At 47.0% G+C, this 18,612-nt stretch overlaps 2 protein-coding genes across 2 annotated transcripts; both read right to left on the reverse strand.

Annotated features, from left to right (window-relative positions):
• Window positions 1-2,870: 2,870 nt before the first annotated feature.
• Window positions 2,871-11,767, reverse strand: LOC144158223 (uncharacterized). The gene is made up of 4 exons (XM_077688931.1): window positions 11,389-11,767; window positions 7,177-7,290; window positions 5,145-5,278; window positions 2,871-4,012 (listed from the first exon to the last, which is right to left on the reverse strand). The coding sequence occupies exons 3-4, from the start codon at window positions 5,262-5,264 to the stop codon at window positions 3,674-3,676; spliced, it is 459 nt and encodes a 152-aa protein (XP_077545057.1). The 5' UTR covers window positions 5,265-5,278; window positions 7,177-7,290; window positions 11,389-11,767; the 3' UTR covers window positions 2,871-3,673.
• Window positions 11,768-13,123: 1,356 nt separating this feature from the next.
• Window positions 13,124-15,884, reverse strand: LOC144158225 (uncharacterized). The gene has a single exon (XM_077688934.1). The coding sequence runs from the start codon at window positions 15,882-15,884 to the stop codon at window positions 15,234-15,236; it is 651 nt and encodes a 216-aa protein (XP_077545060.1). The 3' UTR covers window positions 13,124-15,233.
• Window positions 15,885-18,612: the final 2,728 nt, after the last annotated feature.

Below are 18,612 nucleotides of genomic sequence, written 5' to 3' on the forward strand. Positions count from 1 at the left end.
CCAGAGGGAGAGCAGCGTTCTTTAAAAGGGACCACAAAGGCAAAGGGCACCTTCGCTGCAATCAAGGGGCAACAAATATGCTACGTTTAATGCGAACAGCACTTAATTTTAAGCCAGGTTAAAGCGCAAATAGGTAGGCAGAGGAATTTCTTGCACTTACTGAATGGTGTCACCATGTGGCATCACTTACCAACTGTACAGACTGGCCGACGCTCAGCAAACACAAGGTTCACAGAACTGCAGCAGCACCTCTGTGTGGTGCTTGCAATAGACCCTCCCTCGATATACTTTCGCCATGTGCAGCTAAAAGCAGTCATTAGAACATTCAAAACTGAACTTGGCTCCAACTGCTTGAGTGTAGCTAAATGTGAACCTTCCTCTAAAACAAACATGGAACTTGCCGATACCCTTTTACAGGGTTGGTATGCTTTATCACGCTTTACTGGGAGGTCGATTTTCAGTTACTGTTGGACTGTGTCTTTTGACATAGTGTGCTTTTACCCGCATCCTGACACATGTCATAAGGGAATTTCACTACGTTCCAGTAGCTGCGAAGCAAGCAGGCCACTTGAAATCAGTCCTTCTAAATGCAACTTCCTCTGTAATAGAGGCAAACAAAGTTGCATTGAGGTACGCACGAACTGCCCCATCTTTCGAGGGAAGCCCCCTTTCGGAAATGTGCCAATCTGCGATGTAACCTCATCAGGCTCAAACAATCGCACCAAAGTTTTCCGCCTATAACGCATGCACTCAGGTTCCCTGGCCACATGCGTGTCTTAAAGGAGTACAGTCAAACTCAGAAATAGTGAACTGTAACATGCGCCACGATTAGTTCAATACTGTATCCAATAGTTCAATATAGCCGAATCCGCCTATAATGAATTTTTTGTTACGAGTTCACAATACGTGAGAACCCCCCCCTTCCTCCCCCATCCCCACATGCAGAAGCGAACACAATAAGCTATGCCGTTACCATACACAAAACAATCCATTCATTGCAAGCAATACAGCTACTTTCCACCTTCTCAGCCTACTCTGCAAAAAAGCGGTGATTTTGGAGGCATCAACTAGCACAGCATTCTCTATGCCAGACATTGTTTGAATCAGTTTGAGTCTGTGTCCTTCACTATTGAAGCAATAATGGTGGACCATATGGACATCTGAAGGCGTTTCCTAAGCGTCGGATGGCTTTCACTCGCGCCATCCTCCACCTCTTCAGTGCTATTGCAGCAGCACCAACTACCACGACATCAACGACGGTGTCTGCCTCTGAGGGGCTGACAATGACAGCCACACCATCGTCGAAGTTCAGGAAATCCTCAAAGGACGCTCCTTTCGACACAGCAACGGGAACGTTGGCGAGCTCTTCCCAGAGTTCGCTGATGATGCCGTCTTGGCCCGGACTCGCTGACTGGGCGCGTTCCTTTGCGAGTCGCGCACATTGGAAACGGTTGTGGAAAGTGTTGGGAATCGTGTCACTCCACACGAGGCTTAACATTTCAATTGCGGCCAATCAACGTCTCAATCTCTGCTCCGAAACTATGCACTTCGGCGGCAATTCTAGGCACGCTGAGTTCGATATATCAGACATGAACTTCGTTATAAGGAATATTTTTCGCATGTATTTTCGTAATTGATTTCTTTTTATTTGATATATAGCATAACTCTCTCTATCCGGGTTTGCTGTACCTTATTTTTGCGCTTATAACCTGCCCCTGCATATATAATCCGCACCCCCACTTTCAGCCCGCCGGAGAAGAAAAAAAAATCCTCGCGTGTTGACCACACATTTGATACAGGAAAGGTTGCACTAAAGATAATGCTCAAGCAACGCATCACATACTATGTGGACAAAAAAGCGTATATTTAGCAAGTAGAATACACTGACTGCAAGGCGAATGTCACAATTCACTAATAAAATTCAAATTTTTTTCTTCCATGCTTTGCGCAATCGCTGCCATGCAAGGCTTAGCCAATGTTACTGCGCGACAGCTTCACAGCACAACGCGCATTGCTGTGAGGCTGCACTAAAGGAAAAACCTCGCGTATTGTCCACACCCCTACTTTGCCGCTGAAATGTTCGCATTTTTGGTGCGGGTTGTACGCACGAAAATACGGTAATCAGGTTTGACTGTATGTGCTGTAACGACCACGACTTTTCCACTCCCTGTGCAGTGGGAAGTAGCTGACGGGGAGGCTGGAAAGGGCAGAAACCACAGCCAGGAGTTGGCCGGGTCACGAGTGTCAACAACTTAACAACGACACCGCGCATGTTACAAGTATAGCTGCATAGCAATGCAAACAGCTGTTGTCCATGCCCATGGTACACCTGGAGCCTCAATTAAACGGCAGTCAGCAGCTTTGAAACAGTGACTAGATTTCAGGAGGGAAGTCAGTCACTCAACGGTTCCCCCCCAACCCCAACGGTTGTCAAAGAACTGTACATATTTCAATGAAGTCGACATCAGCTAGATATCCAGGCAGCGATGGCCACTGTCTAAAGTTCAAAATGAGAAGGATCCCCAATAGGCTTCTTTTTCTGTTTTTTTTTCTTTTAAGGGGGGACATGGGTCTGAAAATAATTTCTTTTAATTTCTAAGCAAACGCTGTGAAACTTGCCAGTCTTGCTGCATTTTCTCTCACTGATTTCACTTATGCCATTATTTCTTGAGTCAGACAATTAGTTACCGAGATAATTAGAGATGCTGTAATCTTTATATTTTCCAATACTAAAAATCCTGGTGAATGCAATAATTAGAGAATGAGTTTTTTGATGCACTGCTTGGAACTAATTTTACAGCTCATTAAACTTTGGCATTTGAAATGGGCATTAAAAATGGTTCTTTGCCACTAGTGCCACCAAAGTTTAATGAGCTGTAAATTTAGTTCTAAGCAGTGCATCAAAAAACCGATTCTCTTATTGCATTCACCAGGGTTTTTTAGTATTGGAAAATATAAAGATTACAGTCCTGTGACTAGCACTGTTTTGTCTATTCTTCCTCCAAAAATGACCATCTCTAATTATCTTCGGAACTAATGGAGTGACTCAAAAAATAGTGGCATGTTTGAAATCAGTGGAAACTAAGCAGAAAGACTGGCAAGTTTCACAGAATTACTTGAAAATTGAAAGGAGTTGTTTTGAGAGCAGTGTCCCTCCTTAAGGTTGGGGAGATCCTCTTGTGTTGGCAGCCTAACACTGTGCAGTCTCGCAGATGAAGGATGCCTGAAAGGGGTTTTGACCAGTTTGAGAACAGAAGAGCAGGGAAGGAACACTGTGGAAGAACGGACGAAGAAAGACCCGAAAGACGGCCACACAAAGCTGCTGCGGATTTCAGTGTCAGCAGAACCACTTGGCCAAACATCAGGCCCTTTCGCACGACACCCTTGCACGTGTAGTGTAGTGGGATGCAGGCAAGTGAGGTGGGCAGTGACGACCACCAGCACGGTGCTCGTGTCCTCGTGTGGCAACCGTAATGCCATCCTGCAGCCAATGCACCCTGCACCACCTGACAGGCAATGGTGATGACGTGGTAGGAGGAGGCCATTTTCAGCTTGTGTGCCAATCTTTGCAAGCACATGTGCACAGGACGTCCTACAGCTCAGGGAGAGCGAGAGCACGCCAGAGCTGTTCACAGATGCACTGGCTCTGCTGTACAGGTGGGGGCACGCCTGCTCAGGTGGTGGTGGTGTTGCCGCACCGGCCGTGCACCCGCCGGTGGCGCGCCAGCTGTGCGGGCCGGAGGAAGGACTTTGGGCAGAGGTCGCAGCGGCAGCGCTTGGTGCCCATGTGGCTCTGCAGGTGGTCGGCCAGGTAGGAGCGGGCCGCAAACGTCGCCGGGCACAGGTGGCACGGGAAGGGCTTGCGGCCCTCGTGCACCAGCAGGTGCGTGCGCAGGTCGCGCCGCGTGGCGAAGCTCTTGCTGCACAGGTGGCAGCCGTGGCGGCGACGCTCCCTGCTGCGGGGGTGCGCCGCCTCTGGCTGCCGCTCTCTCCCCAGTGCTCGGGGGCTGCCCTGCAAGACGGGTCACTGGGATGGGCATTATGCCAGTTTAAAAACCAGCCACACACCTGCTTGCTTTGCCGAAAGATGGCAGCCTTTCTGCCACCCCTGCCCCACAGTAGCTCCTCCCTCCCACCCTACCTTTGCTGTTATCTCCTTTCGTTTCACAACTCCCTCTCTAATGCCCTTCCTCACACTGCCCTCCCCTCATTCACCCCTCACCAAATCCTCCCCCTCACCCTCTTCTATTCTCGTTCCCTCCGCCCTCTGCCAATTCCCTTCTTTACCCCCACTAATTCTTTTTCCGCTCACTCCCCAAACTCCCCACTTGCCCATCCCCTTCCTCCTGTCCCTGTTCCCACCCCCTCATGCTCCTCCATTCTTTTCTGAACCCTTCTCTTCTACCCATACTGCTTTTTCCCCACCCATCCGCAGCACCGCCCTCTTTCTCACCCCCCTCTCCCACCTCTGATCCCATCATCGGCAATTCTCCTTCCCCACTATCCTTCATTGTGTCCTTTCTTTCCCTTTCATACCTGCTTCTCCAGTTTTCCCTCCTGTTCCTTCTCCACATGGGTCAGTAACCCACAGCAGGTTCACCAGTAACATTTCTGCTTGGTTTCAGGGACGGACAGATAGACCAGACTGCTCGCATTCGGACAGCCCAAGGAAGACCGCCGTCTTGTTTGTGCAGGTCGGTACGTAGCGAAGTATCGAAGCGCAGCAGAAGACGAGGGACAGAAACAGAACGCTCCGTGTGTCGTCCTCTGTGTCCCAGGTCTTGTGCTGCGCTTCGATACTTCGTTCAGAACCTGCCCATCACAGCCACTCTAAGCCCCCCCCCCTTATCAACCTCGCATTAGTGAGGCAGAGCTCATGGTGATCCCCACGTATACTGAAGCACATGTGCATCCTGTTCTAGAAAAAAATTCTCCTGCTTGGAAATCTGTGTAACAAGTTGCACAAACAGCACTAGTAAAAAAAATGCATCCCCTGCGGCTGGAAGTCAAGCCTATGAACTTCCGTGCAGCAGCATGATGCATCACAAAACTTCAATGCTTTATGGACTGTGCCATGTATGCTCGCCGACCACCAAAGCCTAAGATGATGAAGCTGCCTTAGTCAGCCGTAGAGCCAGGCCCACCTGTTGTGCTTGCACCAAATCAGAGCAGCATGAACGTGTGGCTGGCTGCGTTCCAACAACCCGAGGTTGACTGCAGAGTTCCGGTCCTGCCTGCCTCCTTAGGCCTCCTTCAGCCACCATCAGGCCAGCCCAGACTGCACAAGGGGTTTTGAGAGCTACTGAAAGGGCTATTCATGTTATATATGCATCTGAACTCCCTCGAACCATGACCCAAGATCTGTCACTTGCATACAAGCAATTCCTTAAAACTAAGCTTATTTGTACAATTGTAACTGGTTATTGCTACCACCCGAACAGCGGATAGGCAAATACTTCGTGAGCAGCCTTTTTATGTCTGATCCTATTTGGAGACATTTTTTTCACCCTTCCAAGTGTTAAACACGTTTTTACAAGTTCAAAAGTTACAAATACAGAAACCAGAGTTGGCTTTCTCCCACAGCACTGCAGCCATGCAGGAAAAACCCCAGCACGCATAGTAAATTTTGCACATAAAAAGTGCGTGAAACATGGGATACTCTATGTCAAGTGGAACACTGCTTGCACGGAAAGAAGGTAGTTTTCTCAACAGCTGTGGGAGCAGGTAACCAAGACTCGCTGCCAGCTGCCTGTCACTGCAGCAGGCAGTAAGTCCGGTCATTGCAGTCACTAGCGGGCCTACAAAGCACCTCTTTTTTACCACCTGAAGGGAGTGCTACGGTCAGAGGTGTTCCCTGTACTACTACAAACATGTTTCGGAACTCTCATGTCCTCATATGCCAAGTTTTTCGCTCAACTACTTAGCATTTTGTCCTAACCTTCGGAAAACTTTCTGTACATCCTTTTCTCTATCTGGCACTGGTACACAAATGCATAGAACGTAAAACCAGCTGCACAAATTACCCTTGTTTTCGTATTTTTCATAGCTGTGTTCGGAAGCTTCCTAAAGATTGAAGCAAAAATATTTCTGCTTGAAGATCCAACGCAAAGCCAGGTTGTATTATTCGTATTTTCTCAGCGAAGACTTTGCACACCTTCACTAAGCAAGAATACGACCCCATAGCATTTTTTGTTTTGTTTTTGTTAAAGGGGTAATAAAAGTCTTACAACCGATTCGGGCCTCAATGCCTCGGACACAGTTTACAGTCCTCCACCCTCAGGTAGAGAGTGTGGCGCTTTAGTTTTGGCAGTCTCTGTGATATTCGAGACAGGTGCTACTTCCGCCATTAGACATGTCACGGTAAAACAATTGGTGGGGGTCGACCATGGAAGCAAGCAATGTCACGGAGATAGCGCTTGGGTAGTCGTCATGAAAAAGCCGACACAAGTGAGAAATCGGACGCAGCAATTTGCGGAATCATTACCCTAGAAAATGTTTCATGAAGAGCAAGTGATAGGACTGTAGAAGAAAACATAGGCAGCCTCATAACAAATGCCCAAAGCAACCAAAGAGCACTTATGCACTGTTATACTCATGCAAACTGCTTTTTAAAAGATAGCGCTGTGTACGAGAACGACCTCTTTTTTTTTTTTCTAAGCTTGTTTGTCCTCATAGGGACATGTCTGGCTCTACAAATGTTCCAAATAGTACTACCACATGTCGGTCCGCACCGATACACTCAATAAACAACAGCCCACAACACAGCCCCTTCTTGTTCAGTCAAACAAACATAAACATGCGAGACCGTACAGACATTTTAGAGAAGGCAGCGGCACTTTTTAAGAAATTTCACTCCTCCAAAGAGTTTTTTGAGTGAGTATGTGCCGTTCAGGCACATAGTAGCCTAGATCTTCACAACATTGTGGTCGAACTGTCAAATCCATAAGCCGGCATTTAGCCTTCAAGCAAAGACTGATGCATGCCATCTTCTCGGTGTTTGCAGGGTTTTGGTCAGATGCAAACCGCCTGAACTACATTGAACAAGATACTCTCGTTGCCTTCACATGGAATGCACTAACTACAAAGACAATACGTCTGCCCTGTTGTTTGTGCGCAAAGATGTTCTGCTCAATCAAAGAGCACACGTTCCACTTCTAGCTCGAGTTCACGGCTTACGCGTGACACAGCAGTTCTGGTGCACCGCAGAATGTCACACTCTTGGGCTTCTTCCTGTCATGTGTCGTTGTTTCTTGTCCTGTCTTTTTGCGCTGTTTTGGATTTCAGTTCTTCCTGGAACAAACGAACGCTCATTGAAGGAAATTGTAGACAGGAGAGTAACTGAACAGGTCTGCCTTAAGTTATTAAATAACAAGTGCATTGGAGAGCTACACAATTGTAAGAATTATCACATGCCATAAACCTTGTACTACTCGCTTTCTAGACTGCAACACAGCAACAGTAGTTCCTACTTAAATAACACATGACTGGAAACAGAGAAATTAAATTACCCAAAGAAGCTTCAGGCATGAGTGTGGCTGATGTGGACGTATATGTCTCATTTTGACGAGAAAACTTAGTTCTGCCACGCTAGAAGAATTCTTTTGCAAGGTGCGCAACAAACAGTAATTTTGTTAATTCTGCTAAATGCTTATACAGGCTAATAGAAGTAAACTTGCTGCGCATAATTCATAATGGCACTTCCACAGGAAAATACAGTAGTACTAGATAAAAGATGGTACAGAAAAATTTAACAAATTCAACTGCGAATTCTTATCAAATCAGGTTTAAAAGGAAGTTGAAAATCAAGGCAAGGCTAGTTAAAAAAGAAGTGCAGTTCTTGCACAAACGAAAAGTTTTGAAGACCAGTAAATACTGCATTCCCTAAGCGCCCTTCTGAACTTTAGCAGAGAGGAAGTTCTAAGAAAGCTGGATGTGTTTTGCATGTCGGCACTTGTCTCCACCAACAAAAGAAAGAAAAAAGAAGGAAGGAGGGGTGGTTGCTTACACAGAGGAAAGAAAGCCCGAGAAAGAAGAAAATACGGCAACCTTTTGAGCTGCACAAACTGTCCACAATTGGAGGCGTCCAGCCAAGAGCCCAGTATGACACCTGCAATGTCCACTGAACCCGTCTGGACTCGGTGGACTTTGCAACACACCATACTGGGCTTCCTGGCGGGAACTTGGGCATCAACAAGTGGGCAGGGCTTGTGCACTACCGTTCTCTCCCCCCATCTTCCTCAATCACCTGCCCCATGTCAGGCAGAAGGCCAGTGAACAAGAATCGCCTTTTCTTCAGATTCCATTTTTCCTGCAAAAGTTTCCTCTACCCTCGTGGCTTTCTTTAACTTTCTCTTCAATCATGTAGACATTAGAAGTCCCAAGTTAACCCTCTCTGTCCCTGCCACTAGCGGGTCTTCTGTAAACATGGCAGGTCCAGGCAAGGAGCCCAAGACAAAACCTCTTTTCTCGACTGCAAAGCGTCGAACAGCAACGCTGGCTTGCATGTAGCATCTGGTTGGGCTTACAAAAACAAAAAAATCCAACTGGTTCCAGCGAAAACTGGTACCAGGCCATGCGCACGTGCTTGTACGGAGATGTGAAGTAAGGTGCACCTTTACAGACGCCGTTCACCTCTGCCAATTTTGTGCACACTTAACGATGCACCCCCCCCCCCCTCCCCTAGAAAAAGCACCATTCTTCTTTCAGGTACAATCACCGTATACAAGCGTTAATCTTGGCTTCACAGTCACACCAAGAATACAGCAAAGCCACTGCAAGGTCACCAGCTTGACAAGTAGGCCTTTATTTACCAGGAAGCAGAGACAAATGTATGAAGACATCCGTCACATTACAACTGCACGCGACACCGTAACTGGAGGTTATGCCCCTTTCCTGGTCACTGCTCACCGCTGCACCATGCTGGATGCAGAATGGCGTTTTAGGTTTTAGAAGCAGCACGGATTGTCGCAGGGTGAAGACCACGTCCACTGTACATGACCGGTGATGCTGTAGCGCATTGACAGTGAAATCAGCTGACTGCAATGAACACCATGTTTGTGTTTTTAAAGGCATCACGAAGACAAAATACCACCCTCGTTCTGTTTGAAAAAACTAGCATTCACCGAGTTCCATTCCGGCCACAAATTATGTTTTTTAACCATAAAAAGTGCAAGGAAATACTAAAAACCTTTCAAATTTTGTTTTACACTAATACAGTATGGGCCAGCACTGAAAACGTACTTATCAGTGTGTTAACTGCACATTAGTATTCATACGATGCTATCAACATGTTTCTTTGTGGTGGCGTAGGTCGGCGCCTGCCAATCGCACAACAAGGATTCTGTGAGGTCATAGAGAAGTTGCTGCAAAGTGTCGGGGGAGTGGCCCGACTTCACCTTTTCCTTAATACCTTCACCTCTTCACCTTCACCTCTTCCTTAATACCTTAATGCTTCACCTCTTCCTTAATACCTCCGTTATTTGTTTGAAGTTTGCGACAAAATTGGTATCACCGTTATCAGGGCAAAGTGGTCTTTTTAATGAAACAAACTTGAATTTTGTCTTCACGGCCCCTGCTACATTCATCACGGTCAAGCCACACGGGGACCATGCCGTGGCAAAGAGTACTGCATTAATAAGCCTCCACATAAGTGAGGTATATATAAGGAAACAGATTGAACGCAGACGATGAGGCGCGCCATCATGGAGGGCTCCGGATTAATTTTGACCACCTTGGGATCTTTAACGTGCGCCGAAATCTCGTACACACGGGTGTTTTTGCTTTTTGCCTCCACCAGAAAAGCCGCCGCGGCTGCCAGAAATCGAAACCGCATCCTCGTGCTCAGCAGCATAACGCCTTATGTACAAGGAAACAACTTTCCTAATTACTAGCACAATGCGAATGTGTCAACTTTATTTAGTGCGTGAAAAAAAAAAAAAAATAGCGCGATTCCTAGAAGAAACCATTGCGGCTGTGGCGGAGAGATCTGTCACTGGAAGAAAAAAAAAAAAAAAAGAACGTGGCAGAAAAACATCCACAAGAAAAAAAACTGTTGGCGGTCCCCTACAACTAACTACCAGCTGTCCCATCGCCCCGAAAAGATGGCTGGTAAGTGTGGGGTGTGTGTCGTGTTTTTGGCTCCCCACATGCAAATGCAAATGTGCTCAGAAGTGAACTTGCAAACAAAGGGACCCGGATGCCTAAAAAAGTAAGCTGCACGCTTTGTGCCTTGCTGTAATGGAGTAGTACATCGCATATCGCTGTCCCATGGTAAATGTCGCACTGGACAGACAGCACGATGCCTGAACAACATTGCAGGCGGTAATGGGAGGGGCAGCACTCGGCTGACCACCGTTGCAGATGCGTGTGTGCTCCAGCATACGAAGATGCGGGTTTCGTGCAGGTGAAAAAAGAAAACGAGAAAACTCCGAACCATTCTGCACTGGTGAAGGCGGCGCTTGTATCAGTTTCCTGTGCGTGGTATGGCATGAAGAACAACATCAAGGCACACATGTGAGGAATGAATGAGCATTTCTTTTTTTTCTGCTTTGTAGCATGAGCTGTTGTTGTACCTTAAGCGTTCGTCCCATGTATTCCTATCCTCTGTCCCACAACCAACTACAGTAGCCGACCGATTTTTTGGACCTGGAAGGGAACGAAAAACAGTCCGAATAAAAGAGCAGCCCAGAAAAACCCGCGAGTCATTACTCCTATGGCACAGCAGGCGGTTCCTCAGGAAAGCCCGGAATATCCAGCAAGTCCGAATTTACGGAGTCTGAAAAAACGGTCGGCTACTGCATCCCAACTTTCGCCATTAATTTGCTGTTACATGCTTGCACGGTGCTGCTTGAAGATAGGGGGGGTGGGCTGTGTTTTGAATATGCGCGTTCAAACTTCCCAGACTTCGCAAGGAAGGGTACCTAAAATTACGGAATGTGTGGCACAATTCCAACACTTTCGTCGACCGAGTGTAGCACTACATCCAAGAGGAATTTACACACTCAAGAAGCCCCATGGCTTAAAGAAAATAAACTGCCAAGTTATGCAGGTGTCACTAAAAAGTATTAAAATAGTATTGGGGTAAAGACGATCGAGGGAGGGACATAATGTAGAATAATTACCTCGGAGCACCCAGGGCGAATTATCTTGTAGTGCCAAATAAAGGACACTGGAATGGCGAGTTGGCTCAGTGTATAACTATGGTACAGAGTGGGGGTAAAAAATGAATTAACCAAGACACGCATTCCCGGGAGCGCGTTTCAATTTTGGGGTACCGTACTTTCCGGCTTGGAAGGTCACTTTGTCGCGGATCGGGAAGATAGTTCACATAGATGCTATTGAATTTAAAGACGTAGCGAGGAAAGGGAGCGTGACCAGGGGAAAACAAACCGAGGTCTTTCGGCACAGGCCGGCTTGCGGTCGTACTCCAGAGCGTTGCACACGTTGCACACAAACGCGGCCAAGCATCACGAACGAAATCGGAGCAAGCACTTCTTTCGGCACGTGGGCAACGGGCACACGCAGTTCTTTGTCGGAAGGTGGACAGTGAAGCATTTCGCTCAAAATTGCACAAGTCCGTCACAGCCACTGTACTACGCGAAAGTAACGCGCAACGAAACACATCGCCACAACTGTAAACAGTCCGCGCACCAGCCATTTTCTGAATGGATATTGGAATCTGGATTGGATTGCCGTCCTTCTTGGTGATGTAGCTCACAATCGTCAAGTTCTGATGTTCGTTTAATAAAAGTACTCCACACAAATGTATTTGAGGAAAAAAAAAAAAGCTTTGAAGAATCCGTTAGTTTCTATTTGGAGCGTTGGATTGGCACCGCGTAGGCGCCAGATTTAAACGGCACTAAACATCTGTTGAGCAAAGCAGGAGCGGCAGGAGTGAGTACGGCGTGTAACACCGACAATACTGCTTTCCATGGAAGCGTAGACACTCCTGAGACATCGTAGAAACAGCGCAGGCCGTGAACGCTTGAGATCTTACCGCAAAGTCAGCAACCTGCGCAGTCACTTCTGATAATGGCGTTTCACGCGCCAACGCTACTCAGGCGATGAGGTCCGCCGTACTGGAGGGCTCTGGATTAATTTTGACCACCTGTGGATCTTTAACGGGCGCCGAAATCTCGAGCAAACGGGCGTTCGCGCCTTTAGCTTGCACTAGAAAATCGGCCACCGCGGTCGGGAATCAAACCCGCAATGCCACTGAGCCAGCGCGGCGAGTCCTGCGGAAGTCACCTTGTGGCCGTGGTACGACAATGGCACCGAACCAGAGAGTTTCTCACGATACGGCAGCAAACAGGAGTTCTTACAGGCCAAACGGGTGTGCACACTCACTCGGTAATAAAAATAAAAACTATATACCAGTGATACCGATCGAGGATCTATGTTTCGTGGTTTCGCAGGCTAAAAGCCATACACGGGTCAAGATTGGGCGGCCACAGTTTAGTTTTCACAGATACGCTGCTAAACTCTTGTGCGTCTTCTACTGCGCCCATAACCTCGAAAAGACCATCTTTCACGTGCGTCACAGGAGTGTCACCACGGTAGTTTGGAGAGTCTTACCATGGATTCAAATGACGATAAGTTCACACGCTTATCTGAGTACGGTACTACGCTCTTGATGGTGGCGGAAAGGAGTACGGGGCATCCGTCTCCTACAGCCGACGTCAGAGTCGGCGGGGACGACGGTGCAAAGAAAACTGCACTTTTCTCATGAGAATTCTTATCCGTGTAAATTGTTTGGAAAAACTCCTACACATTCTGGAATTTGATCTCGCGAAATAATTATGGCACTGCCTATATATGTCACATCTGTCCAAAACGCCAGCAGCCCGTACATACCATAAGGCATGTATGGTACTCACTGCCCCCTCTCCCTCCCCAAAGGAATGAGCTCGAGCTCAGGTTTGAGACTCCTACACAAACAAGTACAACTGGCTTCTGGTGGCCTTCAATTAAACCTCGGACAGGTGCATAGCTGCGTGTTTCCACTGCCTGTTCTTTGTACGAGGCAGATACACCATGGGATCCCGGAATTAACATGCATAACAGTAATGGCACCTTCACCTTTCTTCAGGGCTGTTTGTAGGCTGAAAAAAAAGCTTGTCAGCTGGCACTCTGAGAAGTGCTTGGAGTTACCAATTTCGTGTAACACTGCAAAGGCTACACAACTCATCGTAAGAGTGACCATGTTTTATGGGGACGCAGCCATCAGTAGAGCAAAATTGGCCAGAAACGAGGTACACACAACACAGAAAACGTAAGCAAGGAGACATGCACAGGTGTCAACCATAGCAATGTACGGATGCTTGCCTCTGTATCCGAGTGCTGATTTACTGATAAGCATGAATACATGACGCACTTGCTTTGTTGCTCAGGCACGTTCTAAGATAAAGTCAACTCGGCTGCCAAGTTATGCAGCCTCGACTGGCTTTAATGAAGTTTGGTACAGTGGCAATGAGTATAGACATGCCAGCCGCTGAAGAGCTGGTCATGCTCTTTGTCCCACAGAAAGAGGGGTTTTAATGACACAGGTAGCAACTTTGTCCACAGTTGGGCTCCTCGCAGTTTTCTATAACCAGAGGCATTGTGAGTGGTACGATAACACTGGAGGCGATGTCTGAAGCTTTTGACACGAAGAGGCCGAGTGGGCAGTGTGGGTGGGAGCAGCCCGTCTGGTGGAATCAGAGTCTACTTATAATGTAGCAGAACTTCCTCCTAGGCTAGCTGGTCAGTGGTTCCCATGGTTTTATACGCAACAAAAAACATGGACAGTAAACGCATAGTAGACGGGAAGGCACCTGTTCCGTCTACTTTAGGTCCACAGTTTGTGTTTTTTGCTGCGAATAAAACCACGGGAACTACCGATAACAGTGTTATCGATGTGATTCAAGCATCAGTGCACAGGATACAACTACAAGTGCCATCTGTGGGCCCCGTGCACTGATGGGTGTGGATAGAATCAGGGCAGCAGGTGTTGATAAAGAGGCCTTGAAAAACAAAGATCTTCATTTCAAATGCAAACAGTTGTAAGTTATAGTGGATACCTCTCCTCAGTCGTTGCTTGTGGTCACAAGTTTTGCTCGGCTAGTTGTTGGCCGAGCTGCACAATGAGAGAAACAGATGAAGTTGTACATAAATGCACAACAGCCTGCCAACCAAACTGCGAAGTGCATACATTCGACACACTTCACTCGCGGCTAACACGACATGCGACGCAGGTGATGGGATGCTGCTCATTTGGGACCAAGACATGCTCTTTGAAGCATTGGAAAAAACCTTACTAACAATTACAGCATTACAACAAAGTGCACTTTCTGAAGACGACTTTCCAGACAATACTCACGGGCAAAGTTAAAGAAGCAAACGATAAAGCATTTAGGCACCAGTAAGCAACGAATGCCAGGCCAAAATTGAGCAGACACGAGCATCAGTTCCTATGCAATGCTTTAGCTGCAAATAAAGGCATGCACGGCAACTTCGCTCTAGGACTCACCAAATCATAAGTGTCATTTGAACGCGCCAAGTGACACAAGCGCGCACTTCCACAGTGATAGCTCATGCTAAAATGGTAGATTTTTCACGTACACTGCAAAAATGTGGGAACAATAATTTGGAGAATTAACGAATGAGCACAATACTCGACTGGCTGTGAGTAAAAACAAATACGAGTGTTAGTATTCCCCAATAGATTTTTTAAAAATGATTTGCATCCATTTTTAACAGCAAGAATCGATTTCATTAAAAGCTATTTCTCTGCTGCTTGATCCTGTTTTACCAAATCACCCAAGTTAACACTGGCACTATCTGCACTGATCTTGGGTCACTGTACTTGACTCATTGGCATACTGTAGTTCAGTGGCATTTGCAAGTACCCGGACTTTGTGACATTCGTGCTCTAGAAAATGAATTGATGCAAGCAGCCCTTACATGTGTGTTCACCTACAGTTCACTACGGCACGCTAATTGGCCTGGGTAAAAATCACTGAGATCCCTCTCTCACACAGGCACAGATGATTTGACAAGTCAGCCTCACCAACGCACAACCATGTATCACCATGCAGCCCGTCTGTACAACAAGTGTGTGAAAACAGTGCACTTCCAACTCCCCGTAAACGCACAGTCAACCTCCAAGAGGAGTTCCTGTCTACAGCATTGACCACTAATGTCACGTCTTCTCGAGGACAGTTCTCTCCAAACGGGACGGCCACACGCACCCGCGCTCACGAGCGGTCGTTTGCCCGCTCGGCGGCGTGTCGGTAGGTGATGTGGTCGCGCAGCACGAACTTGCGGGTGAAGCCCTTGTGGCAGAAGGGGCACTTGAAGGGGCGCTCGCCCGTGTGCGTCCGCCGGTGGTTGACCAGGGTGCCCTTGGCGGCAAACGCCATGGGGCACATCTCGCACTGGAACGGCTTCTCGCCCGTGTGCGTGCGCATGTGGCTGCCCAGGTTGAACTCGGTGCTGCACGTCACGGGGCACAGCGGGCACGCGTGCCGCCGCCGGGCCGCGTGCCGCCGCATGTGGTTGGACAGGTTGAACTCGGTGCTGCACACCACGGGGCACAACTGGCACGACCAGCGGCGCTTGACCGGCGGCCGACGATCGGCCGCTGGTGGTTGGCCGCCGGCCGAGAAAGTCTGCTGCCACTCAAGCCGGAGTTCGTCGGAGGGGTCGGCAAAGGCGTTTCCTTCGGGGGCTTCGACGCACGTCAGCTGCTGAATTATTTCGCTGTCGCTGCTGTACTCTCGGCTTGTGTGCATCACGTTCGGTGGACGGGATGAGAGGGCCGTTGGAGCCCAGCCTGCGATTTCAAGAAAGAGGTCGCTGTAATGGGAACACAAGCAATGGCACATACGAATCTGGTATTCCGGCATACAGCCTTAATAACCATGGTTCATTAAACGCTCCTCACAGGGCCTACAATTTTTAAAAAGTCTAATATGCGTATGTTTTTGGGTATGTTATTCTTCAAAAAATGAATAAAGCTTCAATCAATCAATATCACATGCAGCCAGTCCAGAATTGACACTTCCAGCATCAAACAGTTTTATCTTCGCAGACACGTGTGCAAATAAAACTAGACAAGTGTTTTCACTGGTTTTGTGCAGTTCCTATCCATAACTGTCCCTATTAACAGTCCCTCTCAACCACCACGTTACAAATAACTCGCACAGTTGAAGACAATGCCACCTTGTACCGAGGTGCCAGGACCTTTTGCCACTGAGCTTGCTCGCAATGGTCATTTAATGGCTTTAAAGCAGAAGGGCGTGGCAATAATGTGTTTACAATGCAGGGTCATTTACATGGCCTGCTAAGTCCACGCTAAGCAGGCAACGTATAAATTTTCGTCATTCTTGCACAGCTTAGGACACACGTCTGGAACACTCCATTACCAGGATGTCCTAGTTGACAGCGCAACACATTACTGTCAGCCACGGAGTCTGCCAGCATATTGCAGTTGTTGTTTAGCTGCCTCTGATGCAAGTGCAAAGGCAGAGCCTGTTAAAAGCACTTGTGCCCAGGCCAGGTCCCGACAAAGCAGACCGGCCACAGCATTGCCAGATAAGAGATAACTTGGCTTTACTTTTGGCTGTGCAGACAGAGCAACGCACAAAACGCAAGCCATTTCTACTGGCCCAGAAGAGCAGAACTATATATATGCAATCGTAAGCACCTGATGGCCAACACTTTATCCACTCAGTGCATCACATTCATTGAATTTGTTTGAAACATATGGAGGCTTCTTGCCGTAGATAAATTGAAGCTCCTTCAACCTTTATTTTATACAAGCCAAACATACTTGTAAATGCTCACCAAATCATGTAGAGACCCCATTCTGCTGACTGTTTATCGAGTTAAGCAGCAAGCAGCACTTATGTGTTAAAAGCAGTGGGAGAGCATGTTAGTGATGCACACATGCACAGAAATACATCACACAGATTTATTTTATCAATATTGTTGTTTCTGCCATCACAAGGGGCAGTTAGTGACAGGGCATATTTACAGGAGACAGACAGGAGTGTAAAAACGGCACGGTTTGAATAGATGGAAAAAAAGGCAGATGATTACAGCAACAATATGGGAGAACACCATTCACTCTGCTCTGCTTCAAATCACTTCAAGTGAACTGCCACTCGGACAAAAAAGTGATACTCCTAGAACCTCTTAGCATGCATAAGTAAAACATAATTAACAGGCTCTGTTTGACGAGATTCTACTGCAGGGTAATTTGTGAGCAAGTGACATCTTCGGGTGGATCCAATAAGTGAATATGCTTCTTTAACAGCAATCTCTCATCATACGGCACACGCTGCGAGACCTTCATGTAGAAGACACAATGCTTGCAACTCCGTTCGACACGTTAACAACACAATTGGCCCCCGGTTTCTCTTGATTCAAAGAAGTGCTTGCTTGCAACACAAGGCGTGGCATAACTCGACAAGAAAACAAACAAATTCAGTAACCCTGCCAATATGGAAAGTACACAAAAAACAGCTAGTCAAGATTCCCACTTTGGGCATACAGTCTAGTCCACTTATAACAATACCCAAGTGCCAAGGAAATCACATCGTTATAACCGATAATTGTTATAAGCGGGTTTCGAAATAAACAGACGGAACCGAGCTCAAAACATTTTATTCGCATGCCAGCAAGGTCGTGCTACTACTAATTTGTGGAAAAGAAGCCACAGTCTTTGTTTGCCGCGTGTGAAGCTAGTGCAAATCTTTTCCAAGAGCATCTATAGGTGCTTCACCTAGCTGAGGTAAATGTCCTTGGCGGTAACAAAGTCCCCGAGGGACTGTGTCACGCATTGGGCCTCCTACGAAGACACTACCTGAGTAGGCTGCGCAACCGTGTCGTTAGAGTCATCACTGTTGCACTTTTGGTGCACAATATAACCGGATTCAATCGTTATACCCGATATCGTGGCACTGGAGATTGTAATAAGCGGGTTATTTTACTATAGAAAGAATACAAAAGTTGACGGCGCCATAGCTGCTCATCGTTATATCCGATATATTGTTATAAACAGTATCGTTATAAGTGGACTCGACTGTACCACAGAAAATGACATTTTCGGCACAGCATTCACACATTTCAAATACACTTGACTTGGTAGACTGTACCTAAGAGAGGATTTCACCACAAAATCCACGTTTAAGACGTATAGCCAATACTGAAATAATAAGATCTGAGAAAAAACTAACGCTAGGTGACTAGTTCAAAGAAAAAAAAACCTATCAAGATCTTCAACGATTAAGAGCAAGAAACAACATAAGAATGACGACACCAGGTGTTAAATGTGATGGCCTGTTGATCGCAGATGACTCGCTGTATCGGCCCCAAAAAACAATTTGTAACCATAATACTGAGACAGCAGCATACATTCACATCGAATTCCGAATGCCTTTGAGATTGCTATTCTTTTATAATTCACTAGTAAAAGGACTGCACAACTGAGTGTTGGTAGGTACATAAGCGGAACATTTAAAATCTACCGGACTTGGGAAAATTCGAATTTGTGTGGAATTAACAAAGAATAGAGAGCAGTGAGCAAGGTCCAGAAAACTGCTTAACTGGTAGATGGCACAAGGTACTATT

This window comes from Haemaphysalis longicornis, unplaced genomic scaffold, assembly GCF_048455015.1.
Source record: "Haemaphysalis longicornis isolate Haplotype H1 unplaced genomic scaffold, Haemaphysalis longicornis Haplotype H1 scaffold_10, whole genome shotgun sequence".
Lineage (NCBI taxonomy): Eukaryota > Metazoa > Arthropoda > Arachnida > Ixodida > Ixodidae > Haemaphysalis > Haemaphysalis longicornis.